General features: G+C 49.2%; 1 protein-coding gene across 1 annotated transcript; it reads left to right on the top strand.

The window, feature by feature from the left end:
- The first annotated feature begins 7,316 nt into the window (after positions 1-7,316).
- Positions 7,317-11,537, top strand: POU3F2 (POU class 3 homeobox 2). Its single transcript, XM_023205819.2, has one exon. It carries the CDS (start codon positions 7,617-7,619, stop codon positions 8,946-8,948), a length of 1,332 nt encoding a protein of 443 aa, XP_023061587.1. The 5' UTR covers positions 7,317-7,616; the 3' UTR covers positions 8,949-11,537.
- The last annotated feature ends 2,510 nt before the right edge of the window (positions 11,538-14,047 follow it).

The raw sequence follows: 14,047 nt of genomic DNA, 5'->3' as shown, positions 1-14,047 counted from the left end.
AAAAAAAAAAAAAAGCCTACTGCAAAATAAGAGTCTCTTAAATGTGAGAAATTTGCAACTACACTTCTTTCTAGTAAGGTTTTCCTTTGAGCGGTTTTTAAACTCTCCTAACAGGCCGTTCCGCCGCTGGTATTGCCGCTCCTCTGTACACTGCCGGCGCTGCGCGCGGGTCCCTCTCCTCGGACCGCGCCTTCAAGGCGGAATCGCTGCCATCAGCCCAGCGGAGAAGGGGTTTCAACCACTGGGAAGGCATAAGTTGGAGAAAGTTGTGGGATTTTTCCTAAACAAAATAGGGGCAGGAAAACAGTTGGGCTGGGGGACAAAAGGGGGAGAGTAGCTGGGGCTTTCAGCTCGCTCCAGCAGTAAGCTGCTTGGCCGTTCCCCGCGGGGCCTGTCCGCCTTCCCTTGCTCAGTGCCCGGGTCCTCCGGGCCCTTCTCCTCGAGCCAGCAGTCGGCTCTCAGGGAAAGGGTGCCAGGCCCCAGGCGGCACTTTTATTTTGGTTGAGAGGAGGGAGGGCTGCTCCCAGGCCCCAGGGAGGCGAACTGAGCCTTTCTGTTTGGATTTCCCTCCTCGCTATAGCAACCAGCAGCATCCGGACAAAAATGCGCCCTCCCTGGACAATGGCCCGGCCTCCTGCTTCTCGCCCTCGTCTTCCTCCCCCGATCCCAGCCAGGACCTGCCTGGGCGCTCTTCGACCACAGAACATCCCTCCCCGCCACCCCCACCTCCATCCTTTCCAGAGCAGTCCCTCCCGGAGTCAGGCCAGGGCGCTGGGAAGCCTTAGCTCTTGCTTTCTACCCCCACTGATCCCCCACGCGGGCCGAGGGTAGGACACAGGACCTCACTACCGAGTTCGGGGGCTCCCGCAGGGGAGTTCCCTGCGGGCACTGTGTGGGTGTTTGGATGGCCCTGAGGAGTACAAACTCCACCTTTTTCCAGGGTTAGAAAATATATATATTAGAAAAATGTATAGAGCAGACTACACCTCTCTCCTGCCCAACACACACACACACACACACACACATTAATATAAGCACCCCAGACCGAAGTACTAGGCATGATCTCTGACTTTCTTTCACTCTCCCAAGGTTAATTAAGTTCCCTTCCACGAACTGAGCTCCATGCCTATTCATTATTTTCTCCCTCTGACCTAGGGCATTAATATGATCAGGCCTATGACTCGGCCGTGTTCTGTTTTCCTATTTTGCATTTAATGCTGGGACCCGGCTGCCCTAGATTACCATCGAAAACTCTCAGAAAAGACAAGAGGAGCCAGGAGGCTCCCTGCTCCAATCTGCCTAAGGCTTCCTCTTTCTGCCTCCTCTTCCGGCCAACTTCTGCCCCTATGTTCCCAGGACTCAAATTCTGGAAACCTGTCTTTAAAAACACAATCATCCCTAACTTTATGATGTCCAAAGGCTGTCTAGAATGACAGATTCGAAACTCTGAGACCTAGCAGAAGATTCTGGCCCACAGTTACTACGGCTGTGGTTAACTGCTCTCCAGAAAAGCATCTCTCCCGCCAGTGCACCACCTGCTCTCCTTCCCGTCCCCCATTCCCCCCTCCCTCCCACCCCGCTGCCGTCCTCCCGGACACTAACGACAGAATTGTTAAGTGCACTTGTGCACTTCAGAAGGATTTGCATTCGTGCTGTGTGCAGGCAGAATAAGAGAACTGAAGTCCAACTTCAACCAAATACAGCCTGTTTATCCCAGGGCTGGAGCAACAGCCCTAGCCCTTGGAAATGGCTTCAGTGAAATAGCTGAGTACTCCCTCCTCCCACTTCCCCAGCCTGCCTCTGTGCGCAGGTGTATGTTAGTGCACTCGTCCGTAGCTTGCCTTCCTCTTCGAAAATTGCTCCAGAGGATGAGAGAAGCCAGGAACTCCAGCAAGAGCTTCATCTCAGTACATTTCCAAATGCTTTAGAGCTAAGGAGGTTTCTGTTGAAATCACTTTAATTTATCAAAGAGTTGTCATCCCCTACTGGTGGCCAGCCATCCACCTGCTTTAAGGCTAGGGGGAGAAAACGTGAGCTAGCCTGTGTGTGCGTGTGCGCGCACACACACACGCGCGCACACACGCACACACACGCGCGCGCACACACACGCACACACACAGACACCTTTAGGCTCCATTGTTAAGAGGTCATTTAACTGCTAGTCCTTTGAAAGTGAAATTGCGGGAAGCAAACTAGAAGCCACCAATTGTCTCCTGTTCTGTTTCTGAGATTTTTTGTTCTGTTTCTGAGATTTCATATAAACAAGCTATATTAACTCCTCCAAACAGAATTTATCTCACACACTGATGGAATGCTTCCTTTATGTTTTCTCCCTCCTAAGGCCTCATATTTACCACTCAGGATTTAGCAGGCTTCCTTTGATAAATTACTTAAAGTAATCCTTGAAACAGCTAGACTATCTGGGTGACATGGTGCTAGATGTCTTCAAGCCATCCCTGTCTATAAAATACTCACTTGCAGACTACAAAGGGGGGACTGTTTTTAATGATAAAATTTATAACTTGAAGAAAAAGGGTAAGATACTAGTATCTATAAATACAGATAATTTTATTTCAAATACTGAATTAAGGACATTATATTTCACTGGTTTACACAGTAATGAAGGTAAAATAGAATTTTTGTATGTGATGTGTGGCCTGAGTTGCCAAGCATATGACATAGGGGAGTTTCAACTTTCAGAAAACTTTTCATTCTTCAAGACCTTTTATGACATAAGGACAGATGCACATTTAGGAATTTGCAAAATGTAGGTATAGATAGTAACATACAAATTCATATGGAAGCTGTATTGCTTCAGGAGAAAATGTGCTGTTGCATAATTAAAGATAATAAGTTCTGTTCTTTTTTTTTTTTTTTTTTTGGTAAATGTTTATTATGTCTCTCCCAAGAACCAGCAACTTGGAAATGCATTTTCCATGTTCCTTATAAATGCATCCCCCAAGGTTGAAGTTCTTGAAGCTTTACCGCAGTTTTCATTAAAGCAGCCAGCTGCCTTTTTGTGTGGATTGGCTGTTCAAAGCTCTAGATCTGAAGCCGGAGCCTCAGTTTTGACATTCTGCAGGCCCTTAGTAAAGAAGTTCCTCTCAGAGGTTGGAGGGGGGTCTCACTAAATCAAACAGCTGCTGGGGTCTAGCAGAAGAGCAGGAAGCACAGGAATGAATGACTGAGACAAGGCTTTTTAAAAAGAGGAGGAGGAGTAGGGACATTCAAACATGATCCTCCAAGGTAGATATATGAAAAAAGAAACAGCAGTTTCTTTTTCTAGTTTTACCTAGGTTTAAACCAGCTGCCACCTCCACTCCCCCAATGGCCATCTCCTAAGAAAATTCTTACTGTTTTCTTTCATTTCCTGATTCCTATTATCCTGGGACTACAGAAATAAGAAAAAATTAAGATCAAATGAATACCGTTTCACCTCTGTTTTAGTAATTGTGTGCCTCCAGCTCAATGTATGGGAGTGGTCATGGTGGGTTTTCTGTCAACTCCTGGTATATAGAAATAAATAAATGCTATTTTATATATGGTGTGAGTGTGTTTACTAGATGAAAGAGTTAATAAATTAGAGTTCAAGTTACAGTGCATGGACTGACTCAATAAGTGTTACTCAGGTGGAAATTTGGGGGGGTGTTGTCAAGGTGCTAGGTGCTACTAAGACCCAGGTCGAGCTCACTATCTCGAGGAGTGTGAAAATGTGAGAGATAACATGGATGTCTTTTTAGTGTAGTTCTGTTATTCCAGGATGTTTCCCCTCCACTCAGCGCACCCCGGCAAGAGGGAGTCGGCTCCGTTTCTTCAGACAAGTCCAGCTCAGGGTACTGACTGAGTAGAGGTTCTTCCGGACCTGGGAGAAGAAGCTGGGGTGGCGCCAGCATCTCCCCACAGGTGCCTCCATCCTGTCCTTGCGGAAGGGGCTTAGGACACCGGGCAGTCCCCGCCCGGAGGCGGCGAGGCCCGCACGAACCGCCTGCTCAGCCATTGTCCTAGCGAGTGATCTCGAGGAGCTGTGCTGGAGTGAGGGAGATATCAAGACACCTTGTCAGTTCAAAGCATTTTAGCGTTGTTTGAAATCCTCTCCACGTCAACGTAAGCAGTCTGTGTATTTGAACAGCTGCTTTGAACAGTGAAAGGGAATGAACTGAATCAAAACCTGGAGGTGTCTGCCCGAGACACCTTCAACGTGCTTTTATGCGGGCGGAGAATGGCAGGCAGACGCGCGGACTCTGCCCTGACACGGTCAGCCCAAAGAATGGGCCCCGAGAGCACGGGGCGGGGGAGGAACCGGTGCAGAGGCCCCCGCCTGGATCTAAAACCTGCGAGAGCTCAAGTTTCAGGAGACCCCAAAAGGTGCCGCCTTGGGAGGCAGACCAGGAAGCCCAGGGTTCTCGGAACCCGGCATTCGCGCCAACCGGGCCCCGGGCGCCTGAAGGGTAGGCGGCGGTAGCTCGTGGGGAGGTGGTGCTCAGAGCTGCGGTGCGCGCCCTGCCTGGCCCGCCTGGCGATTGGCCGCGCTCGGGGGTGGGGGTGGGGTGCAGAGACTGAGGCCCCGGGTAGGCTATTGCTTTGTGTACTCCCGGGGATTTATTGGGTATATTAAACCCTGTTGGGAACGTTTCGGCTCCTCGGCCGCCAGCGAAATGAGACGGGGGTGGAGGGTGGAGTGGAGACCTGGGAAGTAAACGTGGGAAGGATCTCAGCATTAATCGCCGGTGATGTCCTATCGCAGACAGGAAGTTTTGATGTACACGTGCAGCCTATGCTTGTCCTCTCACACTAGCGCCCTTTGCGGGAAGGAGGGCGGGGGGTGGGGTGGGGTGTGGAGAGAAAGATAAGAGGAGGAGGAACTTTTAAATTGATTCAGAGCCAGGCCGCCTTAGTTCCCTCGGATATGTATTTGGAAACTTCATTCTTCTCTCGAGTGTATCATCTGCAAGGGCTGCAGAAGGCCTTGTCCCTCCAAAATGTGAAATTAAATCCAGAGAAAAGCAGACACCTGCCCCAGAAAGGTGGGGTAGAAGTATGAGCTGCTTAGCACTCGGACGCGTCCCTTCCCCAGGGCTGGATTCTTCTGTCCCTGGGAGCTCTGAGCTCCCAGGTCCGGGAAAAGAAAGGCGCGACGTGTCAGGAGAAGATGCGACTGGCGAGCTGTCTGTGCGCTCCCCAAGGCCCAGGGAAAGTCACGCGCCTAGCACAGGGGACGCAGGGCCGAAGTCGGGAGAAGGCGGCTCTGCCCGCCACCCAGCCCCTTGGCTGGTAGAGGAGCCCCGGGCACCAGCCACTGAGTCTGCGCGCTGAGGCTCGGACTTTTTCATTTTTTCCCAGCTGGACAAAGTTATGGGATTCCTAGCAGCCCCCAGGCGCGCGGCCAGAGTGGCCCCGCGCTTGCGCTGGGACGGAGCGACACGCTGTGTGTGTCCTCGCCTCGCCTCGCCGCGCGGGTGCGCGCGTTGTGGGGGTGCAGGTCCGTCCTGCTGGCGGCCTGTGGGCTCGCCCCTCCCCTATCCATTTCTCTCCCACACACACACTCATAAACACAGGACACGTGGAAATTCTCAGCCAAAGCGTCTTGCTCGGGCGGGTGCTCAACGTGGTGATTTTATAAACAGCTCAGCCACTCTCCAAAGAGCATGGCTCCTTGTTAGTCATGATGAATTTTCTGGCCCGCTCCAATCTGCTGTCTGGATTCAGATGCTCAGAGGCCCCAAAATGCTCCCTCTGAGCGTTGATTTGGCTGCCCCCTCAAGCCTACGACCGCCGGCAAAACCAGCGATAGAGCCAGGGGAGAGGTGGGGAGGCGATCCAGGTTCCCTGGGGTCTGTCATTCCTTTCCCGGCAGTAACTGTTGATTTCGCTTTACAGCGCCCATATACACACCCGGCCCTGCGTGGCGGTCACGCCGCTCCAGCCTGGGTTGGCGCCCAGGTTCTAGCTACGGGGCTTGCAGGCTCGGAAATTCGCAGGCGGCACCTGCTTCTAGGCGGCTAAGGAACTGATGGCGCGACGCGCCCGCGCTCCGTAGAGCGGCGCTGCGGGTGCATGGTCCCATAGTCTTGCTCTGGAGTTCACTGCTAAAAGCTGAGCTGGAAGCTTTGGCCAGCGCCAAAGACATAGACTAACGCCACCCGCTAGCGCCCACAGAAGTTACTGATTAGGAAGGTTCCCCTGGCATCAGCCCATTTGCTTCACACACTTTTCCTCCTTCCGAGGCGGCTAACGGAAAAGTTGCACCCACCAGCGGTAGGAGCGCGGGGAATCGCGCACGCAGCCCCTCTGCGCCGCTTCCCGGAGCGGCCTTTGGCGACTGCGCCGCCCCCACGAGGCCGCACACCCCTCGCTAGCACTCCGGCAGCCTCGCACAAGGCGGAGCCCACGCAGGCTTCTAGTTTTCTAAACTAAAAACTGCGCGCGCCGGCGTGTGAATCTGACGGAGACTTTTAGAGTTTTGTTTTGTTTTCAGTTCAGACCGCTACGCTGTCAGAGCAAGCAACTCTGAGCCTTGACAGGAGTGACTTAAAAGCCGCGACGCCGGCCGAGCCTGCCTCTCTCGGGGTTCTTTCCCCGAGGGACTGGGAGACAATTGGGCCTGGAAGCTAAAAGGAAGAGAGCCTGTGCCAGCCGCGGGGTAGAGGGGAAGGAGAAGAGCTTTATTGGGGCAGAAGTGTCCACACACCCTGGAGCAAGAGACACTCGTGTACTGAAACTCTAACCGTGGAATGCAAGGAGAGTTGAAGAGGGGAACAAGTCTGGCTCTTGGCTCTAGGTTTAAGAGATACACACTGTGTGTTCGTCCCTAAGTGAATAAAAATCCGACTCCCGCTGGCTGGGTGCGACCCAACTTTTCTCTTAACCCCTCCGTTTTCCCATCTTAAAGCCCTATTGGAAAAAGAAAGTGGACGCCACTGCCCCCGCCCCCCACCCCAATCCTAGTCTTCCAAGTCTCTGTAGTCGGTAAGAGCATCGGGACCGCCCCCCTGCCCGGCTTCTCTGCCTGGGAGACAGATGGGGGGCGGGGCCCATCCGAGAGAGGGAGGAGGAGGCCCTGGGTGAGGAAGAAGGGGGGGTGAGAACTGAGGGAATCTGAATTGGGAGGCGAAGGGGACGAGGAGGAGGGCTAGGAGGACTCCGAGCCCGGGGGAGGAGGAGGGAGTAGCTCTGCACCAATCAGTGACGCCGGCCTGGGAGGTTGCTAGCGGTATCCACGTAAATCAAAGGGCGCGGAGCCAATGGGAGGGGGCGGAGGGGGCGGGGCCCAGGCGCGTGCCGCTGCGAGCCGGCGCTGCCAAGAGAGCGGGAGAGAGCTGGAGAGAGCAGGGAGAGGGGGGAGCGCCGAGCTAGTCAGAGAGTGAGCGAGAGCGAGAAGGAGGGAGAGGAGGAGAAAGAGAGCGAGGGCGGGCGGGCGGGAGGCGGCGGCGGCGGCAGCAGCAGCAGCAGCAGTAATAGCAGGAGCAGCAACAGAAGGCGTCGGAGCGGGCGTCGGAGCTGCCCGCTGTGGGAGAGAGAGGAGAAAGAGCTAGCGAGGAGAGAGAGCCCGAGGCGAAAAAGTAACTGTCAAATGCGCGGCTCCTTTAACCGGAGCGCTCAGTCCGGCTCAGAGAGTCATGGCGACCGCAGCGTCTAACCACTACAGCCTGCTCACCTCCAGCGCCTCCATCGTGCACGCCGAGCCGCCCGGCGGCATGCAGCAGGGCGCGGGGGGCTACCGCGAAGCGCAGAGCCTGGTGCAGGGCGACTACGGCGCGCTGCAGAGCAACGGACACCCGCTCAGCCACGCTCACCAGTGGATCACCGCGCTGTCCCACGGCGGCGGCGGCGGGGGCGGCGGCGGCGGCGGGGGGGGCGGGGGCGGCGGCGGGGGCGGCGGCGACGGCTCCCCGTGGTCCACCAGCCCCCTGGGCCAGCCGGACATCAAGCCCTCGGTGGTGGTGCAGCAGGGCGGCCGTGGCGATGAGCTGCACGGGCCAGGCGCCCTGCAGCAGCAGCACCAGCAGCAGCAACAGCAACAGCAGCAGCAACAGCAGCAACAGCAGCAGCAGCAGCAGCAACAGCGGCCGCCGCATCTGGTGCACCACGCCGCTAACCACCACCCGGGGCCCGGGGCATGGCGGAGCGCCGCGGCTACAGCGCACCTCCCACCCTCCATGGGAGCGTCCAACGGCGGCTTGCTCTACTCGCAGCCCAGCTTCACGGTGAACGGCATGCTGGGCGCCGGCGGGCAGCCGGCCGGGCTGCACCACCACGGCCTGCGGGACGCGCACGACGAGCCACACCATGCAGACCACCATCCCCACCCGCACTCGCACCCGCACCAGCAGCCGCCGCCCCCGCCGCCCCCGCAGGGTCCGCCTGGCCACCCAGGCGCGCACCACGACCCGCACTCGGACGAGGACACGCCGACCTCGGACGACCTGGAGCAGTTCGCCAAGCAGTTCAAGCAGCGGCGGATCAAACTGGGATTTACCCAAGCGGACGTGGGGCTGGCTCTGGGCACCCTGTATGGCAACGTGTTCTCGCAGACCACCATCTGCAGGTTTGAGGCCCTGCAGCTGAGCTTCAAGAACATGTGCAAGCTGAAGCCTTTGTTGAACAAGTGGTTGGAGGAGGCGGACTCGTCCTCGGGCAGCCCCACGAGCATAGACAAGATCGCAGCGCAAGGGCGCAAGCGGAAAAAGCGGACCTCCATCGAGGTGAGCGTCAAGGGGGCTCTGGAGAGCCATTTCCTCAAATGCCCCAAGCCCTCGGCCCAGGAGATCACCTCCCTCGCGGACAGCTTACAGCTGGAGAAGGAGGTGGTGAGAGTTTGGTTTTGTAACAGGAGACAGAAAGAGAAAAGGATGACCCCTCCCGGAGGGACTCTGCCGGGCGCCGAGGATGTGTACGGGGGGAGTAGGGACACGCCACCACACCACGGGGTGCAGACGCCCGTCCAGTGAACTCGAGCGGGGGGAGGGGCAGAGCGCGGGGCTCCCCCTCCCCTTTGGTCCTTGGCCCTTTCCCGGCCCTCTTGTTCCCTCTCTAACTTCTGATTGTTCTTTTATTTTTAATTATTATTTCCCCGTCCCTTAAAAAGAAAAAAAAAATGAGGAAAAAGGAAAGCAACTAAGACACTGGACTATCCTTTAAAGGTAGCAGGTGTAATGATGTGTTTTGACCTTTGCAGACGAGTAACCAGGCAATGGAGTGGAGTGTCTCCTGGAGAGAGTGAGGAGAGTGTGTGATAGATAGAAAGAGAGAGAGAGAGAGAGATGGCAAGCACTGAGATAAATACCTGGCAAAACTAAATAAATTACCAAAAAGGAAAAAAATATCCACCAAACCATGATAAACACAAGACGCAGCTTCCTGATGCTTGGAGTTGGCACATGCTTCTGTGTTTATTTGATGTGGATTCCCATCAGGAAAGAGGAAAAAATACACACGTTCTTTGATATAGGCAAAATTTAACCACATAAATTTGCACTGCAAGAAAATTGAAGTTTACATGAACAAATTCATGAACATATTTTCTCTTTCTCCCCACCGTTAATTTGGGAATTGCCGTTTGGGGGGATTTTGCTTTGCTTTGCTTTATTCATCGGAGAGAGTTGAAGCCAGCTCTTGGCCTCTCTCCATTTCTTATGTTCTTGTGTTGCCTCTTATTCGTACTGTTTGTGAACTTTGGTTACCTTCAGATTCCCCTTGCAAGGGTGTAACATCTATTTGTTCCTCTTACCAAAGCAAAACGATTGGCTTCATACAAAATAGACAATTCTCTGCTTTCAGGAAATGTGCGTGGTCTACCCGCTTTATCCAAGGCAAGAATCCAGTTTGGAATATAAAAATAAGCATTGGTTGTTGTTACCAGCCACAAAGTAAACTTCATTTTCAGGCAGTGTTTCTGGGGGAGGTTATGGAGGGAAGAAAAAAGAAAAATCGATAGTGAGTGACTGATTGCTTCATTTTATCAGGCGGGCCCATTGTGAAAGAGCTCAGAGGAAATGTGGAGGTTAAATATATTTCCAGAGTTGTCCAGCAGAAAGAAAGTGGCACTTTGAAGAGAACTAGGGAAGTATATATCTTCAGATATCCCTATATAGTTCTCTACCTTCAGTTTTAGTAACAATTATGAAGAATTCTTTGTGCTGACAGCAGCAGTTAAACTTTGTTTCTCTAATAAGCTTTTTTTTTTTTACATAAAAAAGGACCCAAGAACTTAATAGTGTATGCATAAGACTGTGTTTTTCAGCACACAAATACCCACAGCATACACAGACGATCTCCACGCAGTAGACAGGTTTTGTCTTCACTAGCTCATTTGTTTATCAAGTCATATTTAGGGTCCCACGCCCTCTTTGCCTGTAATTTATTGCAGAATATACCACTTTGACTTGGACAGCTTTCTCCCCTCTCTTTCACTAAGGAAGGCAAATGAAGGGGGAAAAAAATGCCATTTTCAATCCTTCCTTTCTCCCCTTTGTTAATAGTTTTAAGTGCATTTTTGACCTTATCTTGATGGAAAACGGTTAACTCCAAACACAAAAGACTCTACTGGAAAGTGTAGGTGAAAAAACTTGTAACTGTATTGAAAATAAATACCATTAAACTGTGATCAGTTAAAATTTAAAAGAAAAATCAGCACAAAAGGGCGCTAAAAGGGAAAACACTTTTTATTAATCTTAAAAGTTTGGGGGTTTTTTTCCAGTTAGGTATTAGATAAATTTTTATTTTAAAAAATGAAAGTCTCACTACCATAAAATTATGGTTCAGCATCAGATTAGCATTGCACTCATTAGTCTTTAAGGTTTTAGGAAATATGCTTTATATTGTCTTTTCAAACACCTGTGATTGTTTCATTTTCAATGTTTTTGCAAGATAAATGGTGACTTATAATGGGCATATTTATTTGCCTGTATTTCATTTCCCCCAATGAATGTCACAAGGAGATGGGCACGGAGCTGCTTCGGGTACATCACACTGCTTGTTCCTGAGGTATGGGGACTGGCCTTTAGTGAAGCTATCCAGAGCAGGGCAAATAGCCACTGGTGAAGGGAGGAAATGAATTTTCAGATACTTATTACCAAGTAGGTAAGGTCAGAAGCTGGAGTTCAGAGGATGTATCTACAGCTTCTCTGACTCTTATAGGTTTACTAAGATGAAAGTTACCACTGAACCTTACCACTATGTATATATGTTTAATATCTGTCTTTTGAAATGCAGAAATAGTTTAAATGTTTCTTTGTCTATTTTTCTTTTTTTTTAATGCTACCCAGGGAAATATTTTCATATCATTTTTAAGTGGCCTGCCTCAATGTATATTTATTTCTTTTGAAGCAAAAAGGTTCTGGAAACTGTTTTTCTGTAGCTTTAAATGAATAGGTGAGCAAAATCTATATGGGATGTAATTTTTTTGTTCAGTCTCTTAAAAAATACTTTGTTTTTGGTACATTTGGTTGTGCTTGTGGGGAAAATAAAAACGCAGAGATCCTTATATATTTATGTTAAAGTAATATTTTATTATCTACATAAAACAGAAATGCACAATACCTTCATAGTTTGTTCTAATTATTGAAATATCTTTATTTTATTTTTAAAGATAGTGCCAAGTTTTAAGGGGGGAAAACCCTAGACCTTAAATTGACTGAGTTGAGTTGTGTGTAAAACACTTCCCTTCCTTTATACTTCATAAAGTTTTGGAATAAATTTTATGCATATACCGCCAGATTTCATGTTCATAACTTTCAGAGGCTTTTTTTTTTTTTTAATGGAGACTACTGGTCTAATTCACTTTTCTTTGCAAAAACTATTAGTCCCAAATCTTTCAGCCACTATGCCTGTAGCATTAAATTGAAATGGTCATTGGGTTTGAGCTTCAATTTGTTGAGATGTTTGTCCCCTTTAAATATGTGCAGATATGCCTGCATCTTCTTTCCAGGTTAACTGTACCTTACTCAATTGTGCAGTTTTGGAGAACATCAGTGGAACTAGGTGGACTTTAATCTCTACCCACAGGTCCTCACATAATTTGGGATCTACAGAAAAGCAAGATGTAGGAGATTATTATTTTTAATAATTTACAAGTATCTCTTAACAAAGAATAACCCTGATAGTATGCTATTGTGTGTTTACTAAATGATTAGAGGTAAATCCTATACATTATTCCTGTTTGGTTTGCATAAAAAGATGAATTTTACAATGGTTTATACAATTGTGTCTATTTTTCATTAGGCATACAAATGGGCTTTAAAGCAAATAAAGAAAAAAAAAAAAGAAAAAGAACATATGGGAGAGATTCAAGCCGTGATGCTAATAACAGATTGTTTCAGACAATCTTAGATGACATAGTACCAAAAATCCGTTTTAAGGTTAGTGAGAATTTCAAGCAGTGTTGGATCACTTTACAAGTTTGATGATGTATTTAAAGCCCTCCTTGGAACATTGGTTTAAGTATAAATGTCCATTTTGAAAGGTAGTTTCTGGGCTTATTACATCTGATCATCTTTTCTAACTCCTAGTCAATATTACATGGGTCTCAAACAGATTCCACCAAATGATCTTCTCAATAGTCTGAACGAGAAGTGACAGAAAGAAGAAGTGTTTTGTGACCGCAGACATGCTGATGGGTAAAATGTTTAAGCTGGGTATAGATTTGAGTTCTGGGTCAATATTCTCCTCTATTGCAGGCAGAAAACAAGCAGCATCTGCCCTCTGCAGGGCATTTTAGTGGACCTTGAGAAGGCATTTTTGTTCTTAGCCACAGGGACTGCTGACTGGAAACCATCACATGTTAAACATGCACACCGTGGTTTTGACCCATGCTTGCTGTTCAGATCCTAAGGCTACTCAGGTAGTTGCCACACTGGTTTGGGGAATGTATTACACACTAAGGTGGGAAACCCCATCACTGCCACTGGGAGAAATTTGTGGGTCAGTTGCCCCTAAGATGTTGGCTAGCCATAACAACAAACCCTTTCTTTCTCCTAAGACAATGCAGAATACAGCTGTCCCAAAGACCTCCTGTGTTTCTTCAAAGTATGTTACTTTTAAAATTTATGTAATACTATGGGGGATTATGTGAAAAAGAGTTATGTGAAGGTCAGATGGAGGGAATAGCCACAAATAATATTACCTTTGGCAGTCCTAAACATTCTCGGTTCCCACGAAGTAACCGCCTTTACATTTCAGATGGTAGCAACAAAAGCACTGTTCTCTTCCCCTTCCCTTCCTGCTCCTATCAGTGGAGGCCACACACTGTTTGGCAAAATTTCTGGTGAAATGGCTTTGGTAAAGACATTCATCTACCTTCTTATTTTTTCAAAAGCAACTAATAAAGAGATGCAACAGCAACAATGGCGGTGGGGGGTGGCATTTGGGTGCATTGGTACCTGCACATATATGTCTATATGCTGCATTCATTTGCTTTTCACTTGCCTTACTTTGGAGGCAGCTTGAGTAGTGCTGGGGAGCCAGGTTAAATTATATTTCTATCACTAGTCTCCATGATTTGGCTTGGTTGATTTTTTCAAACAGTTTATAGAACTCTGTTCTAGATTCTATTGAATTTCTACACAAGTTTTAAAATGAGGCAAATAATGAAACTTGTACAGAAAAAGAAAGAAGGCTGGTGAAGTGAGGGTCAAAGGTAAAAGTGATTCTTTGGGTCTGCTTGTATATTTCAGTGAGTAGGGCAAAGCACAGTGTTTATTTAAAATGAAAGAAAAACATGCATCTTGAAGTACTATGAATCTTGATATTATAACTAAATGGAATGTACAACTACGTTTTATATAAACATTTTCCCTGTTTAGGAAAGTTTACTTTTCAATCATGCATATTCTTTTAACGGGGGCAGATGGCCGTAGGAAAGAATCAGGGCTTCTGATACCTATTCCCACCATTTGATTCAGGATGGGAAACAAGGCAAAAGTGGCAGGGGCCTGCCACCCAGCTAACAAATCATGGAATTAACTGACCCATGTTTTCAGAACGGGGCCAGTGTTATTTTAATGCCTTCTTATCAGGCAGGCATGAGGGTACCAGAAAATGGCTTTTTTCG

The sequence above is a fragment of the Piliocolobus tephrosceles genome, chromosome 5 (genome assembly GCF_002776525.5).
Source record: "Piliocolobus tephrosceles isolate RC106 chromosome 5, ASM277652v3, whole genome shotgun sequence".
Classification (NCBI taxonomy): Eukaryota; Metazoa; Chordata; class Mammalia; order Primates; family Cercopithecidae; genus Piliocolobus; species Piliocolobus tephrosceles.
Note: the sequence above shows the minus strand (reverse complement) of the source record. Positions and strands in the feature narration are given on the sequence as shown.

Excerpts from the sequence above, each read along its gene's own strand:
- POU3F2 (XM_023205819.2), top strand. The coding sequence starts at position 7,617 with ATGGCGACCGCAGCGTCTAACCACTACAGCCTGCTCACCTCCAGCGCC.